This window comes from Felis catus, chromosome D4, assembly GCF_018350175.1.
Source record: "Felis catus isolate Fca126 chromosome D4, F.catus_Fca126_mat1.0, whole genome shotgun sequence".
Taxonomy (NCBI): domain Eukaryota; kingdom Metazoa; phylum Chordata; class Mammalia; order Carnivora; family Felidae; genus Felis; species Felis catus.
In genome coordinates, this window is record NC_058380.1 from 40,157,232 (window position 1) to 40,170,861 (window position 13,630).

At 41.8% G+C, this 13,630-nt stretch overlaps 1 protein-coding gene across 10 annotated transcripts in view; it reads right to left on the reverse strand.

Annotated features, from left to right (window-relative positions):
- FREM1 (FRAS1 related extracellular matrix 1) overlaps positions 1 to 13,630 on the reverse strand; it is a 313,656-nt gene that overhangs the window by 105,271 nt on the left and 194,755 nt on the right. For all 10 annotated transcript variants that reach the window (XM_045043745.1, XM_045043744.1, XM_045043746.1 and 7 more), the window contains 5 exons: positions 12,748 to 12,879; positions 10,161 to 10,505; positions 9,399 to 9,541; positions 1,406 to 1,599; positions 620 to 710 (listed from right to left, as the gene is read on the reverse strand). In XM_045043745.1, coding sequence (XP_044899680.1) covers positions 620 to 710; positions 1,406 to 1,599; positions 9,399 to 9,541; positions 10,161 to 10,505; positions 12,748 to 12,879 — 905 coding nt within the window. The remainder of the gene's footprint in view (positions 1 to 619; positions 711 to 1,405; positions 1,600 to 9,398; positions 9,542 to 10,160; positions 10,506 to 12,747; positions 12,880 to 13,630) is intronic.

Consider the following 13,630-nt stretch of genomic DNA (forward strand, 5'->3'; position numbering starts at 1 on the left):
CACGGCAGCCCTAGGAAACTAATACAGTAGGGTATCGAGTGACCTGAATTTATTGGAACAGAACCATAGGCACCCAGGTCTGTAAATCAAAGCCCGGTGCAAAAGGCTGTGTTGAATAATAACAAGATTTTGAAATCATATCCAGCTCAAGGAAACATTTTCTTCTTTTTTTTTTTTTAATTTTTTTAATGTTTATTTATTCTGGAGAGAGACAGAGCATGAGCAGGGGAGGGGCAGAGAGAGAGAGAGAGAGAGAGGGAGATGCAGAATCTGAAGCAGGTTCCAGGCTCCGAGCTGTCAGCACAGAGCCCAACACGGGGCTTGAACTCATGAACCGCGAGATCACGACCTGAGACAAAGTCGGCGCTTAACCGACTGAGCCACCCAGGCGCCGCAAGGAAACATTTTCAAATAGATGTCACGTGCTTAATAAAAGCGTGGAAGCAGAAAGAACGTAAACATCAAACATTTGATGCTTTTGACAGAAGTCAAAGGCCAACATTGTCAAGTGCAACACTAGGAGTGCCATTCCTTTTCAGAAGAGACTTACAGAGGGAGGGGGAAGGGGAAAAAAAGACCCTTACATCACGTTTATCAATATTTTAGCATAGCATCATACCTGAGTGAATGATCTCAGCCCCGGGGCTGCAGGGTTTTTGGTTAGCTTTGGAATACTATCCACCATAAATAATTTCCCAGCATCCAGATGCCTAATGAGAGACACAGGAGAATAAGTCAGCTAATTTCCCAGGCAAGAAACATTAAATCAGATAGCCCACAACCAAATTTTCTAAAGCTAAAAAAGTTCATGGTAAGAAGAAATCAAATGTTCCATCTTTATATTTTCTCTTTCTGTCGGGGGGTTCTAGTCTTCAGTCCAGAATCATCAGTGCCATTCTCATGACTATAGAAAGCCCGTACAGAATTTTCTACATTGACCTCATGGAAGGGAATCGTTCTTCTCATCCTAAAAAAAACATTTCCTTGCTATCATGTATATGACACAAGCCTCAGGTATGTTCATGTCACTTTTCTGATTGGGATCATAGAATATGACCATTTTGTGGCCTGCAACATCTAAAACTAACGTGAAGACTCAATAAATTTTATTGAAAAGACAAAAATAACTTTCCCTTTAGAAAAAAGAAATGTTGTATGAAAAGAAGTTGAAAGACCATTTTAAGCTTACCTACGCTGAAGATACTACAAATGGCAGGTCACTGACCAATTAATACAGCTTTTGAAGGGATAAGTTTGACATTAAAGTAAATGTGGAATTGACTACAAGTTCAGGTCCGACCAACAAAGCAGCTGAACCGCAGTATATGTATATGGACACTTGCAACTCAATCCTTGAACACGACCCTCTACAAAGAGCCCAGGTGATGACTTCTCATAGAGATACCTGTGGCTGAAAGAGAAAGATGGGGGTGTTGTCACTGTGTAGACGAGATCCCTGTCATATTCTGTATCTATAAAATATAGATGCTTCTTAGTTATGTAGGCCACCTCGGTTTCCTTGACAACCAAATGCCGAGAAACTCCAGGAGCCTCCTTTGGAAGCTGGTCGTCCACTGGAGTAATGTGGATGGTCACCATCTGGAAAGAAATGACCTGTGCCATTAATTTGAAATACCAGGAGATACCAAAGAAAACGCCCCACCATCACCTAGTCACGATTGAGCTGCTTTTCAAAAACTGCCGTTTGCAGTATACTTCCATCGAAATGATTCAGGAGCTATCAAGAACGTGAGCCCAAAATGGAACATTCTTACCCATGTTATGCTGTATTTTAAGAATGTAATTATCACAATTCTAGTTAACGCAGTCATGAATGCTGTAGAGCAGGCACATAATACACAAAATATGTTCCTGATTTTGTTCCCGCTTCTCCCTTCCACCAACACCCTGTGTTTTTCTTCACCACCTCTTTCCGCTCAGTCATCACTCCTAGAAACCTTGTCATGACTTTGGTTCCTCCTTCTCCACCGACACATAACACGTCTCCAAGTCCCAGAGTCTCCGCTTACAAAATTCCCTGCGCTGTGACCACACCCCACCCCCGCCCCACTCTTACTGGTCTAGCGCCAGCTCTTTTTAACTTCTTCCCTACATTATTGCAACTGCTTCCTGCTAGCCCCAACTCCAATACCCAATCTAGACGTTACATACCTCTGGTGTTCTCTTTAAAAAAAATGCAAGTCAAATCAGTCATGCATTGCCTCAAAAATCTAAACAACCACTCGGGGGGGGATTAAATTATTCCAGCTCCTCACCACGGCTCCCAAGACCTCCATGGTTTAGACACACCTGATTTTTCAACTCTGTCTTTTACCACCTTTCGACGTGAACCCAGGACTCCAGGTACACGCGGTACCGGGCTGTAGTTCTCAAGCTGGTGTCTGCGGTCTGGATCACGCTGTTCCTTCAATCTGCAGTGCTTTTCTCCTGTTCTCTCCAGCAACCTGAGGCTTTCTCACCCTTGAGGGCTCCTCTGAAAACTTCGCCCGATTTCTCAGTTGGGATGAACTGTTTCTGAACTGTGCTTATCCCTCAACAAACAATATTATCTCATCGCCTTGTGTTATTAGCTGGTGGTTTGCATGTCAGTCTCTCCTAGACTGAAAGGTCCACAAGGGGAGAATCGTAGTATCACGAACAAACCACGTGGAATTTGTCAGTGGACAGACAGTTGAAGTGCAAAGTATACCACTTAGTGGCTATTATTAATCTTGAACATCTCACTCAACTTTCTTGAGCGTCAAATTTACTGATCGGTTAAGGGCAGCACCAACAACCTCACAGAGTTGTTATGAGGATCAAATATCACTACGTAGATAAAATGTCTGGCACGTAGTAGGTGCTCAGTCAATACTATGTTCGCTTCTGTAGCTCTATGACATCTGGCATGGTATTTGTAGGTAGGAGGCACTTCTTCAGCATTTGCTAACTCAGTCAACATGCCCTATTTGTGATTTAAAAAAACTCTTCTTTAACAATTTGTTTTAACACTCATTTTTGAGAGAGAGAGACAGAGAGACAGACAGAGCGTGAGTGAGGTAAGGGCAGAGAAAGAAAGGGAGACACAGAATCGGAAGCAGGCTCCAGGCTCTGAGATGTCAGCACAGACCCGACGCGGGGCTCAAACCCACAAACTGGGAGATCATGACCTGAGCTGAAGTCAGACGCTTAACTGACTGAGCCACCCAGGCACCCCTGTGATTTAAAAAATTCTTAAAGTCATACTCACTGGTTTGGAACCATGCAAGAGGGCAGGGAGGCTTTGCCAAACAGCTTTATCACGACATCTATTATTATGTTTTACAATAATCCATGATTGGTTGCGAGAAAGCAATTACTAACTCCCTCTTGAAATGGAATATTTGTCACCATGGTCTTTACACAGCTTGATGCAGGAGAGTGAGTATTCTTACCCCGGTTTTATTCCTTTTAATATTGTTCCTGAAGCACAGATCAGCAGTGCTAGTTTTGCCTACAATAATGGTGTCCATAATACTTAGTTTGAAAATGAAAAAAAGTCCTTTTTAAACTGGCATACAGGGGCACCTGAGTGGCTCAGTGGGTTAAGCGTCCGACTTCAGGTCAGGTCATGATCTCGTGGTTCGCAAGTTCAAGCCCCGCATCGGGCTCTGTGCTGACAGCTCAGAGCCTGGAGCCTGCCTTGGAGTCTGTGTCTCCCTCTCTTTCTGTCCCTCTCCAACTCGCACTCTGTCTCTCTCTGTCTCTCTGTATCTCTTTCTCTCTCTCAAAAATAAACATTAAATTGGCATACAAAGCAAAAACTAAAACATGGGTAAGCTTTACTATGACCAAGACTGGGAATGTCAGCTCAGTCACCTACAAGCTATGCTCCCTGGGCAAATAATCTAATCCCTTTGGGGCTCAGTTTTTCTGTCTAGTAGCACAGGGAGTACCTGGTAGTAGATGCTCAATTAATTAATTCCCTGTCTCCATCCTTCATTACGGTTACAAAAGCACCCGACATAGGTACTACTCCATTATGAAGCATTTCAATAATTAAAAACTAAAGCCAGTTATCAAAATAAAAGAACACAATAAAAGCCATTTCTCCAGTCTCCTGGAGTCTGTGTCACAATTTTTTTTTTCCCAATTACAGTTTTTCGCTAATCTACAAAGTTCAGAAATTCTCTACGGGACCTCCCAGCCATAGCGTGGATCAGTGAGGCTCCACTTAATTGAAAAACTGGATTTAATATGGAAACAATAGTTATTGTGCCTTCAAAGAGACCATTTTCCATGCTAATTTATTCTCCAATGTGTTCTTTGTGTAAAAAGAATGTACAAGTATGCTTTTTTATATGCCTGTAGTAATTCTTGGTGGGCACATTTTTCAACATGCTTTACGATCATTTAAGTTGGTGCATCTTTACATATTTATGCATGTTTAAACCATTATTGTGTGTGTGTCTGTGGGTAAGAAAAATCCTATTTTAACAAGCTCCATAGAGAAATAAAGAATTTTCATTGTACTGAAATTTGGTTGTAAAAATGACATTATTGAATACCCGTTCCCAGACAGTGAAAAGCTAGTGCCCAATCATTAAGCTGTTGCGGCTGAATTCCCCTGCATCCCTCCAGTCTACTTATGGCCACAAGCACCTGCAAACAGACTTGGAGAAAATCTGAACATAAAGTGATAAATCAGTACACAAAATGGCGAAGGGCAAAGCCTGACCTTGACCCTCAGACTCGGGTTCGCTATTTGATACTCTGATGGCTAGTATTTGACTTTCTTTCAAGCCTGGCTTCTTGATCCTTTCTCTGTCTAAGCTTGGGCTCTGCCTGATTCTTTATCTTGCATCTTCTTTTGAGATTAGCCAGCGCGACTTCTCAGATCCAGGAACCTCTACAAGAAGTCCCTTCCACTTGACCCACAGGCCTTTGTGGTACCTGCTTCCTTTCTTCTTCCCTTTCGTAGTCCTCTTTCTGCTTTTCTCATCTAGTCTTATTTTTCATTCTCCATTTTCTTTCTTTCTTTTTTTTTTTTTAGTTTTTATTTTAATCACCCTGTGCTCACCATGACAAGTGCATTCCTTAATCACCATCACCCATTTCACCAAAAGCACATTGAGTAGGTGAGGTTTTATTTGATGACGGTAATGGCAACCAAGAAAGAAAGAGGGAGGGTGTTTCTTGCTGCTGTGCAGATGTGCAGACACGCTGTTGGTGTCTCGGCTGACCTCTCAGAGAAGCGTTCAGTGGAGAAGGGGGAGAGGAGGAAAGGGGCACCCCTGCTATGTAACTTCTTTCCTGATTTAAGCACATTGTGTCTCATCTGAGGAGGTGCTTGCTTTCTGTCTCTATGAAAGGAAGTTTTCCAACAATGTGGCCTAAGCAATCTTATGCCTGAGTTAATTTTTAGTCACCGTGGAAACTTCTGATCACAAAAGCTCCCGTCAAGCAACCTTCTTATCTAGACTTTCTTTTTTTTTTATTTTCAAATGTTTTTATTATTTATTTTTGAGAGAGAGAGAGAGAGAATGAGTGGGGAGGGGCAGAGATTGAGGAAGACACAGAATCCAAAGCAGGCTCCAGGCTCCGAGCTGACAGCACAGAGCCTGACGTGGGGCTCGAACTCGCAAACCACAAGATCATGACCTCAGTCAAAGTCGGACACTTAACCGACTGAGCCACCCAGGTGCCCCTAGACTCTCAGTTGATGGTGGAAGGCTGCAAATATTTTTGACTATTTTACAAATTTTGTTGAGTTTTCATCTGTAAGACATGACTAGATATTTGCCCAAATTGAAGGTGCAATCATCAAGTAGACTAAATGATCGTGCAAGTTCCTTAAAAATTCAAGTTTCAATGAGGCTATTGGGGGCTCACAACACAAAAACGCTTACCAGCACACACACACAAAATACTTGTTTTGCTGTTATGCGCACACCAATTCCTAGAAACTCTGACGAATAAAGCTTTACATTCATTCCTCCCCCCATGTCACTCCTTCCCCAGTTCCTACCAAATGTCTCGGTCTTGTTTCCTCTTACTTCCAATAAAGGTTGAAAAATCAGAGTTCATTTTGGGACAACAAAACAAAACAAAAACAAAAACAAAACAAACAAACAAAAACAGTTCTTGAGGTTCTACTTTGAGTCTGGTACCAATATCTGAAGACACAGAGATAAATAATTTGGGATTCCTCCCATCAATGAGCTTATAGTTGATCCCATAAAACAAATAATGGCCTCACGTTATAGTTATTTGATATCAGATAACATAAAAGGACAAGTTGACTCAGCCTGGAGGAGGTGTGGAATGAGGGCTTCAGAGAAGGACTGCTGGAGCAGGTGATGTTAGAGCTGAGAGTAGGTCCATCTAGAAATGGATGAAGCTAAAGCTGCCACTACTCAAAAGTGGGGAAAAACTGGGGCTAGATGAATGCTACCAAACACCCTGACACTGTATTAATGGATTTTAATTGTCCTCAATTACAGGGATGTGGCTGATGTCCTCTATTCTTTTGTTTTGATCTTTATTTTCCGTAGGCTCCATGCCCAGTGTGAGTCCCAAACTCACAACTCTGAGGTCAGGAGTCACATGCTTTACCAACTGAGGTGGCCAGGTGACCCGATCTCTTCTATTCTTAAAGGACCATGTGAGGGATTCTGATAATAACCCCTTCCCCAAAAGATGAAAATTGGAACTAACACACTGGCAGTGGGTGGAGAGGTAGAGATGGATGAGAGAAATCTATCAAGTAGATTCAGTAAGACCTGCTGACTGATGGGTTCTGCAGACATTAGACGGGAAAAAAAGGGCTGGGGATGACTTCAGAGATTCTAATGAAAGTGGTTTTGTGAAAGTCTGGGAGGAAATATTCCAAATGTCTTATGGGTTGTGGACATGGGGACTTGAAAATGCTGATGGGGGGTGCCTGGGTGGCTCAGTCGGTTGAGCATCTGACTCTTGATTTTGGCTCAGGTCATGATCCCAGGGTCATGGGATCAAGCCCCCGTGTCAGGCTCTGCATGGAGTATGGAGCGGGCTTGTGATTCTCTCTCTTTGCCCCTCCCCTACTCATGAGTACGTACATGCTCTCTCACTCTCTCCAATTATAAATAAATAAATAAATAAATAAATAAATAAATAAATAAAATGCTGAGATGCACATATGTAGTGATGTCAGGTACAGAGGTGGGCACTTAAGGTTGAGCTGGAGAATATTTAGGAGCCAAAGATAAGTGGTACGTGAAAACACAGCAAATTTATAGAGTTGGTCTCTCTCTCTCTTTCTCAACATAGATTAGGAAGATGAAAGCAAAGAAACACATAATTATGACCTCTTCTTTCGAAATCTATCCATCCCAGGGAATAAACTTATAACTGGATCTACAGAGTTGAGTCTGAGTTATTTGCCAAGATTCACAAACAATTCTGTTTCAATACAGTTTTCCTTTCCTTATTATAGAGCGATCTCACATCTCCATTTGATCTCTATCTAAATATATGAATATCAATAAATCTATATCTATGACGTATAAAATACGTAATAGCAGAAGTTCTGAGCTTTTGATTTCAAAAACAAACACATAATCTGCTAAAAGTGGTATGGTGTTCTACTCAGAAACAGGTCAGTTTGAATAGATACAACAGAAGATTTAAAGCAAACCCTATTAGTAATTGCCGTTTCAGATTATCAAGACAGCCAAGGTCTCAAGCAAAAATGTAAACTAGAAATGGCATATAATACATTGATGAAAAGAGGGTGTTGTTATGTTTCAGGGAATTGATTTCTTATTCAATAAGCAGATGAATTAGGAAATTTCTAAAAAAAAAACAGAAAGAAAGAAAGAAAGAAAGAAAGAAAGAAAGAAAGAAAGAAAGAAAATTTCTCATTCATTTTCCATTCCCTCTTAACAGGGGTCACCTACTTCCTTCAGTTTCTGGGCTCTCTGACATCATTCTTCTTGATTATCCATTTTTGTTACAAACAGATGAATAGCTCAATCACCTGTGCAGTGGCTAGTGTAAGTGACTGTGGCATTACAAGAACACATTATATAACCAATAGGGACACATGCTTTAAGAAATCATTCTAAAATTTTTTTCTTTATTTTTTTAATTTTTTTTAATTTTTTTTAACGTCTATCTATTTTTGAGACAGAGAGAGACAGAGCATGAACGGGGGAGGGTCAGAGAGAGGGAGACACAGAATCTGAAACAGGCTCCAGACTCTGAGCTGTCAGCCCAGAGCCCGACGCGGGGCTCGAACTCACGGACCACGAGATCATGACCTGAGCCGAAGTTGGCCACCCAACCGACTGAACCACCCAGGCGCCCCTTCTTTATTTACTTTTGACAGAGTGCAAGCATGAGCTGGGGAGGTACAGAGAGAGACAGGGAGACACAGAATCCAAAGCAGGCTCCAGGCTCCAGGCTCCAAGCACAGAGCCTGATGCGGGGCTCGAACTCACGAACCGTGAGATCATGAACTGGGCAGAAGTCGGATGCCTAACCGACTGAGCCACCCAGCCGCCCCTTTAAGAAATCATTCTAGAGCTGGTTCCAGATTTGCTAGGTCTCTACACATGCTGCCTTCCAAGATAATAAGGAGAAAATACTCATCAAAAAGAACCATGTATAGTAAGTGATCTCTTATTTTCAGCTGTCTTTTTCTACCCCTACCATCAACCATCCTCTCCTTGCATGGAATCTATCCTATAAACTATACTTTATAGTTTTTCAGATCCTACACTAACTCCATTTTCTGTAATTTCTTTATAAGAATGCCTCCTTAAACCTATTTCTTCATCCTATATCCTTAAATGATACACTCGAGTGGTAGTAAAACTCTTAGTTCTTCAAAACCAATAATAAATAATAGCTAATTTATCTACTGAGTACTTACCATGTGCCAGAAAGTTCTCAGTAGTTTGTTTATGTAGTTATGTAATTATCTCACTTACCCTCACAATTTCTCTATAAGGAAGTTGTATTATTATCTATTTTACAGATAAGGAAACTGAGGCACAGGTCAATCAGTTAGGGTCAAGGACAGGAGAGAAACATAAAGCAATGTAGCTTCAGAGACCATACCTCAACTGCCATACATAAAAGTCAGTGTTCTCTTGAGTGTTATGAAGTCAGCAAATTTGGGGAGGCGTTTTATATAAAAGGACCCATGGTTAAATGACCTTGGAAATGCTGCATACACAGAAATTTATAAAACTTATCAGCAAAGTAAATGGCAGAGAAGGCATGTTGCAAACAAGTTGACTTAATTTTGCTAAATCCTTTGCTTCTCAAACTTTCGATCTTAAAACCTGTTTTCATGTATTTTCTTACACCACCACCCAGAACCGATATCTGTGGACAAGACTTGGCGAAAGTATTCAGAGATGGTCTCTTACCTGTGGCACTGAGAGATTTGGAGGTTCATGGCTATCCCACAGGACAAATTCAAAAGAGTCTTCAAAGATCTCTCCACCAAAGTGACGATAGTGAATGATGCCATGAAACAGATCCCTCTGAAGGAAGCCAGGGACAGGATAGCCTGTTGGGTCCACAAAATACCACATACTTTTGTAACAATCTTCCAAGTGTTGGGGTATGAAGATATTGGACTTATCTCCAAAGTATTCACTGCCTAGTATATTGTATGCAGCCAAGGAGTCTTCATGAGATACTTTCATCAAGGCTTATAAATAATAAGCAGAAAATTTTAAGTTGCTACACCTGTCTTACCATATGTAGAAAAATGAGCATTACAAAAATATCTTTAAGACACATAGTCTTAACTAAACTGCTTGTTCCCTCTTTTGTGACTCCTGACTACTTTAAGAAATAGTTATGAAATTATTTTCATAAAGCATAAACAAACGTCATTCATGAAATTACTTTATAAACAATTTAGCATTAGGCCAAATATTCCTCTTCAAACTTACTTGTTCTTTCATCCTGCTTGGCCGACATAATTTTTCATAATGGAATGGTTACCTTGACACAGAGCTCTGGAGTTTTTTACTTGCACGATCTTGGATAGATTAGTTTAACTCTTCTAAGTGTCAGGCTTCCCATCCACAAAATGGGAATAATAGTATCTCACCTCATAAACTTGATGTCCACCCTTGCACAAATTCTGACATCAGCGATCGTAACTATTCAGAACTTACCTATCAGCCCTGGCCCTGGTTTCTTCATGATCTCTCCGGCCTGAGGGGGTTTTGTGATATTAAAGAAGATGTAGTCATCACTGGAGTCCATATCTGATGCTCTCAGCATGGAACCCTGGATCAGTATGGTCTGTCCCTCCTCCAGTTCAATTACTACATTGTTTATGAGGAACGGGGGACTGTCATCTTTGGGCAAAATGTTGATGGGAAACTTATGGCGGATGCTGTGATGGCCATCGAATATCCTGAAGACCACAAAGTCTTTGGTGGAGTCACTGTCGTCATGATGATAGTGAACAACTCCAGCCTGAAGGTCAGCCACAGTGAAGAGAAATCCTTTCCCCCCTGATGGAGAGAACAGAGATGGGGCTGACTGAACGAGGGGTGCAGAGGGAGCAGCTGCAGCAAAAGCAGCAGTAGAAGAAAGGGCATGAAGGAAATGGGCCAGCTGATACCTGTCTCACCTAGACAAACAATCTTGTTTAGTGGGCTCTGGGCCACCACAGAACTGGTTTTGAATAGGGGCTGTAACACTTACTGGCTGTGTGGACTTGGGCAAGGCACTTAATTCATTTGAGACTCATCTATAAAACAGGGATAATAAGACCCACCTCATATTCCCTAGGAAGGATGAGAGAACGTAAAGAACAGTAAGCTGACAAAAAGTATTAATTACCATTCAACATGGCAGCACTTCCCTGAGGAGCAGGCTTGAGCCAGGAGCATCAGTACCACTTGTGAAGTCGTTGGAAATGCAAGTTCTCTGGCCCTCCCCCCAGACCCACTGAGTAGAAGTCCTGGAGGTGAGACCCAGCAATCTGTGTTTTATCAAACCTCCAGGAGAGTCTAACACACGCTAAAGTTCGAGAATCACTGACTTATTGCCCAAGAGCTCTGCTACCAAATGGCCTAGGTTCAAATCCCAGTTCGGCCACTTTCTAGGTACATACACAAGTCAACTTCTCTAAATCCCAGGTTCCCCATTTGTAAAGTGGGAATAATAATAGTACTACATTTCATAAAGCTGATATAATGTAGAAAGCTTTGTACAGTATCTGGTACAAATCATAAGTGCTACGATTTTCTACCTCCTCCGCACTAGAACGTCATTATGGGCTATCGCTCTTCTCTTGATTTCCACATTGCTTCACTCTGTATAAGCGATTACGATTCTTGATGGCCTATTTCCCTGTACTCTCCCCACACTATGGTTCTATCAAAGCCCACTGGAGTAAGTGATTAAACATTTGTACAATGGACATCACAGTTTACTCGCCCAATAGCCACTTTCTGCTTCTTCGCCAGTACCAGAATCCTAGTGTTATTTGGAATGGTAGTATGACCATTTGAAAATACTCAGTTTCCCAGACCCCACTGCATCCAGGGGGTAGTATCTGACTTGGTGGATTTAAGTGGAACCCACTGTATCAGGTTCCTGGGGAAAGTTGTTAAAGAAAACAAATGAAGCGACGCAACTTTTTTCATCATCCCTTCTCTTTCTTCCTTCCCGGGATGCAGACCGGAAGTCTGAAGGTGTAGGTGCTATCGTGAGACCACTGTCAGGACAGAATGAGCTGCTGGCATCATGGATCTGGAATGCCTAGCTCTGGGCAACTTGTCACGTGAGGAAAATTACTCTTGAGTTTCTAAGTCACTGTAGTTGGGTTTTCCTTACATGCCGCTGAACATCCCCCTAAGCGGATCTCCTACTCTCCTAGGATGACTTCACTTTTCAGTTCAGAATTCCTAATCACAAATGATAATAAAAAAAAGAGCTCTCTTTCTGCTTTATAGTTAGGAACACCAAGAGGATAATTGAATTAAATCCTCTGAGCTCATTATACGGAATGGACTATGTTATGTGATAGCAGGATTATTTTTATTAGGGATATTACCTTGTTAACTACTCCTCTTACAGTTATACTATAATTAACATAATAACATAATTATACTAATAACATAATGATTACCAAGTATTTAAAAAACTAAGTTTTTCTGTTCTTTAATACATTCCTCTGAATCAGAGAAACGAGAGGGAAATATTTTGTCTTCCCCACTGGGATAAGCTCATCAGTTAAAGAGTATGTTTAGAAGGAGTCCTACATGGCATGTGAGATTTAAATAATGAGCCAAGCACAAGATGCTGCTTGTGAATTGTCATCCACTGATGGGAGCACCCTAACACAAAAACGAATGGTTTCAAGAGCTCCACACTTTCCGGATATGGCAATTCGCTTAGAAATGAGGCCCAGGAGGGGCACCTGGGTGGCTCAGTCAGTTAAGTGTCCAGTATTGGTCCAATTCATGATCTCATAGTTCATGGGTTCGAGCCCCCACGTCGGGCTCTGGGCTGACGGCTCAGAGCCCGGAGCCTGCTTCGGATTCTGTGTCTCCCTCTCTCTCTGCCCCTCCCTCGCTCATGCTCTGTCTCTCTCCCTGTCTCAAAAATGAAGTAAATAAGTATTTTTTTTTTAATTTTAAAAAAGAAATGGGGCCCAAGAGATGCTATGTGTATCCTGTTAAATATGATCTGCTTTTGGAGAAAAGACTCTTGGGTTCTCTTCTAGGTCAGAGGTTGATCTTTCACCTCTTACTGTAAGCTGTCCATGCTGCAGGCCACCCACGGTGACCAGCTGGACAGCACGGATGTCATCATTGTCAACAATCTGAAACTGTTCCCAAGTGATGGCCCGAGACTGCCCCTCCAGAAGATTCAGACCTACAAGAGAAAACAGAAAAGTGTCCTGGAAAGTTCTATGACGTGCCAACCTGCCCACTTGAAGACCAGATTAATGAATTTTCACTCACAAAACTAGCTGAAAATTGTATCTTTGAAAGCTTTGTAAGAAACTGGAGTTTAGCTTTTATTTTTAGTAACATTTCCGCATCTAATACTATTAACCCCAGTCTGATAACTGGTTCCCTGTGATATATGTCAGTTGGAGGCACGGTGGTGCCAGAAAAGAAACCCGTAAGGCAAGAATAGGTGTTATGCTCACAGGGGTCTCTCGTTCAAAAATGTCCACAAGGCATTTTTCAAAGGTGACATCCAGATATCTGAAGTGGGCAAGGGAATCAGAAGAGCTTTTCCATATAAGCTATGAGTGCAACAGTAGCCCACAGGACAGAGAATGTAACATGGCTACGTGTGCAAATACAGAGCTACGGTGTTAGGGGAGTGGCTAATGGTCTTGAACATGAAATGTCTGACACTTCGAAATGAGGGCTGAATTTTATTCCAGGCTCGAGGAAAGAAGGAACTTCTGTAACTAAAGGAACTGAAATAAAACCTTCTCCTTGGACCCAGTATGCTGGAGGAAATCTGGGGAGAGGGGGTTAAGTGCTGCTGAGAGCAGCGAGATACAGATTCGGGATGGAACACTCCAGTTAGAAACAGGGAGTTGAGCATCATCAAGCATTCCCATTACTCAGTGGATCCAAGAGCTGACAGATTGCCAAGAATCTTGAGA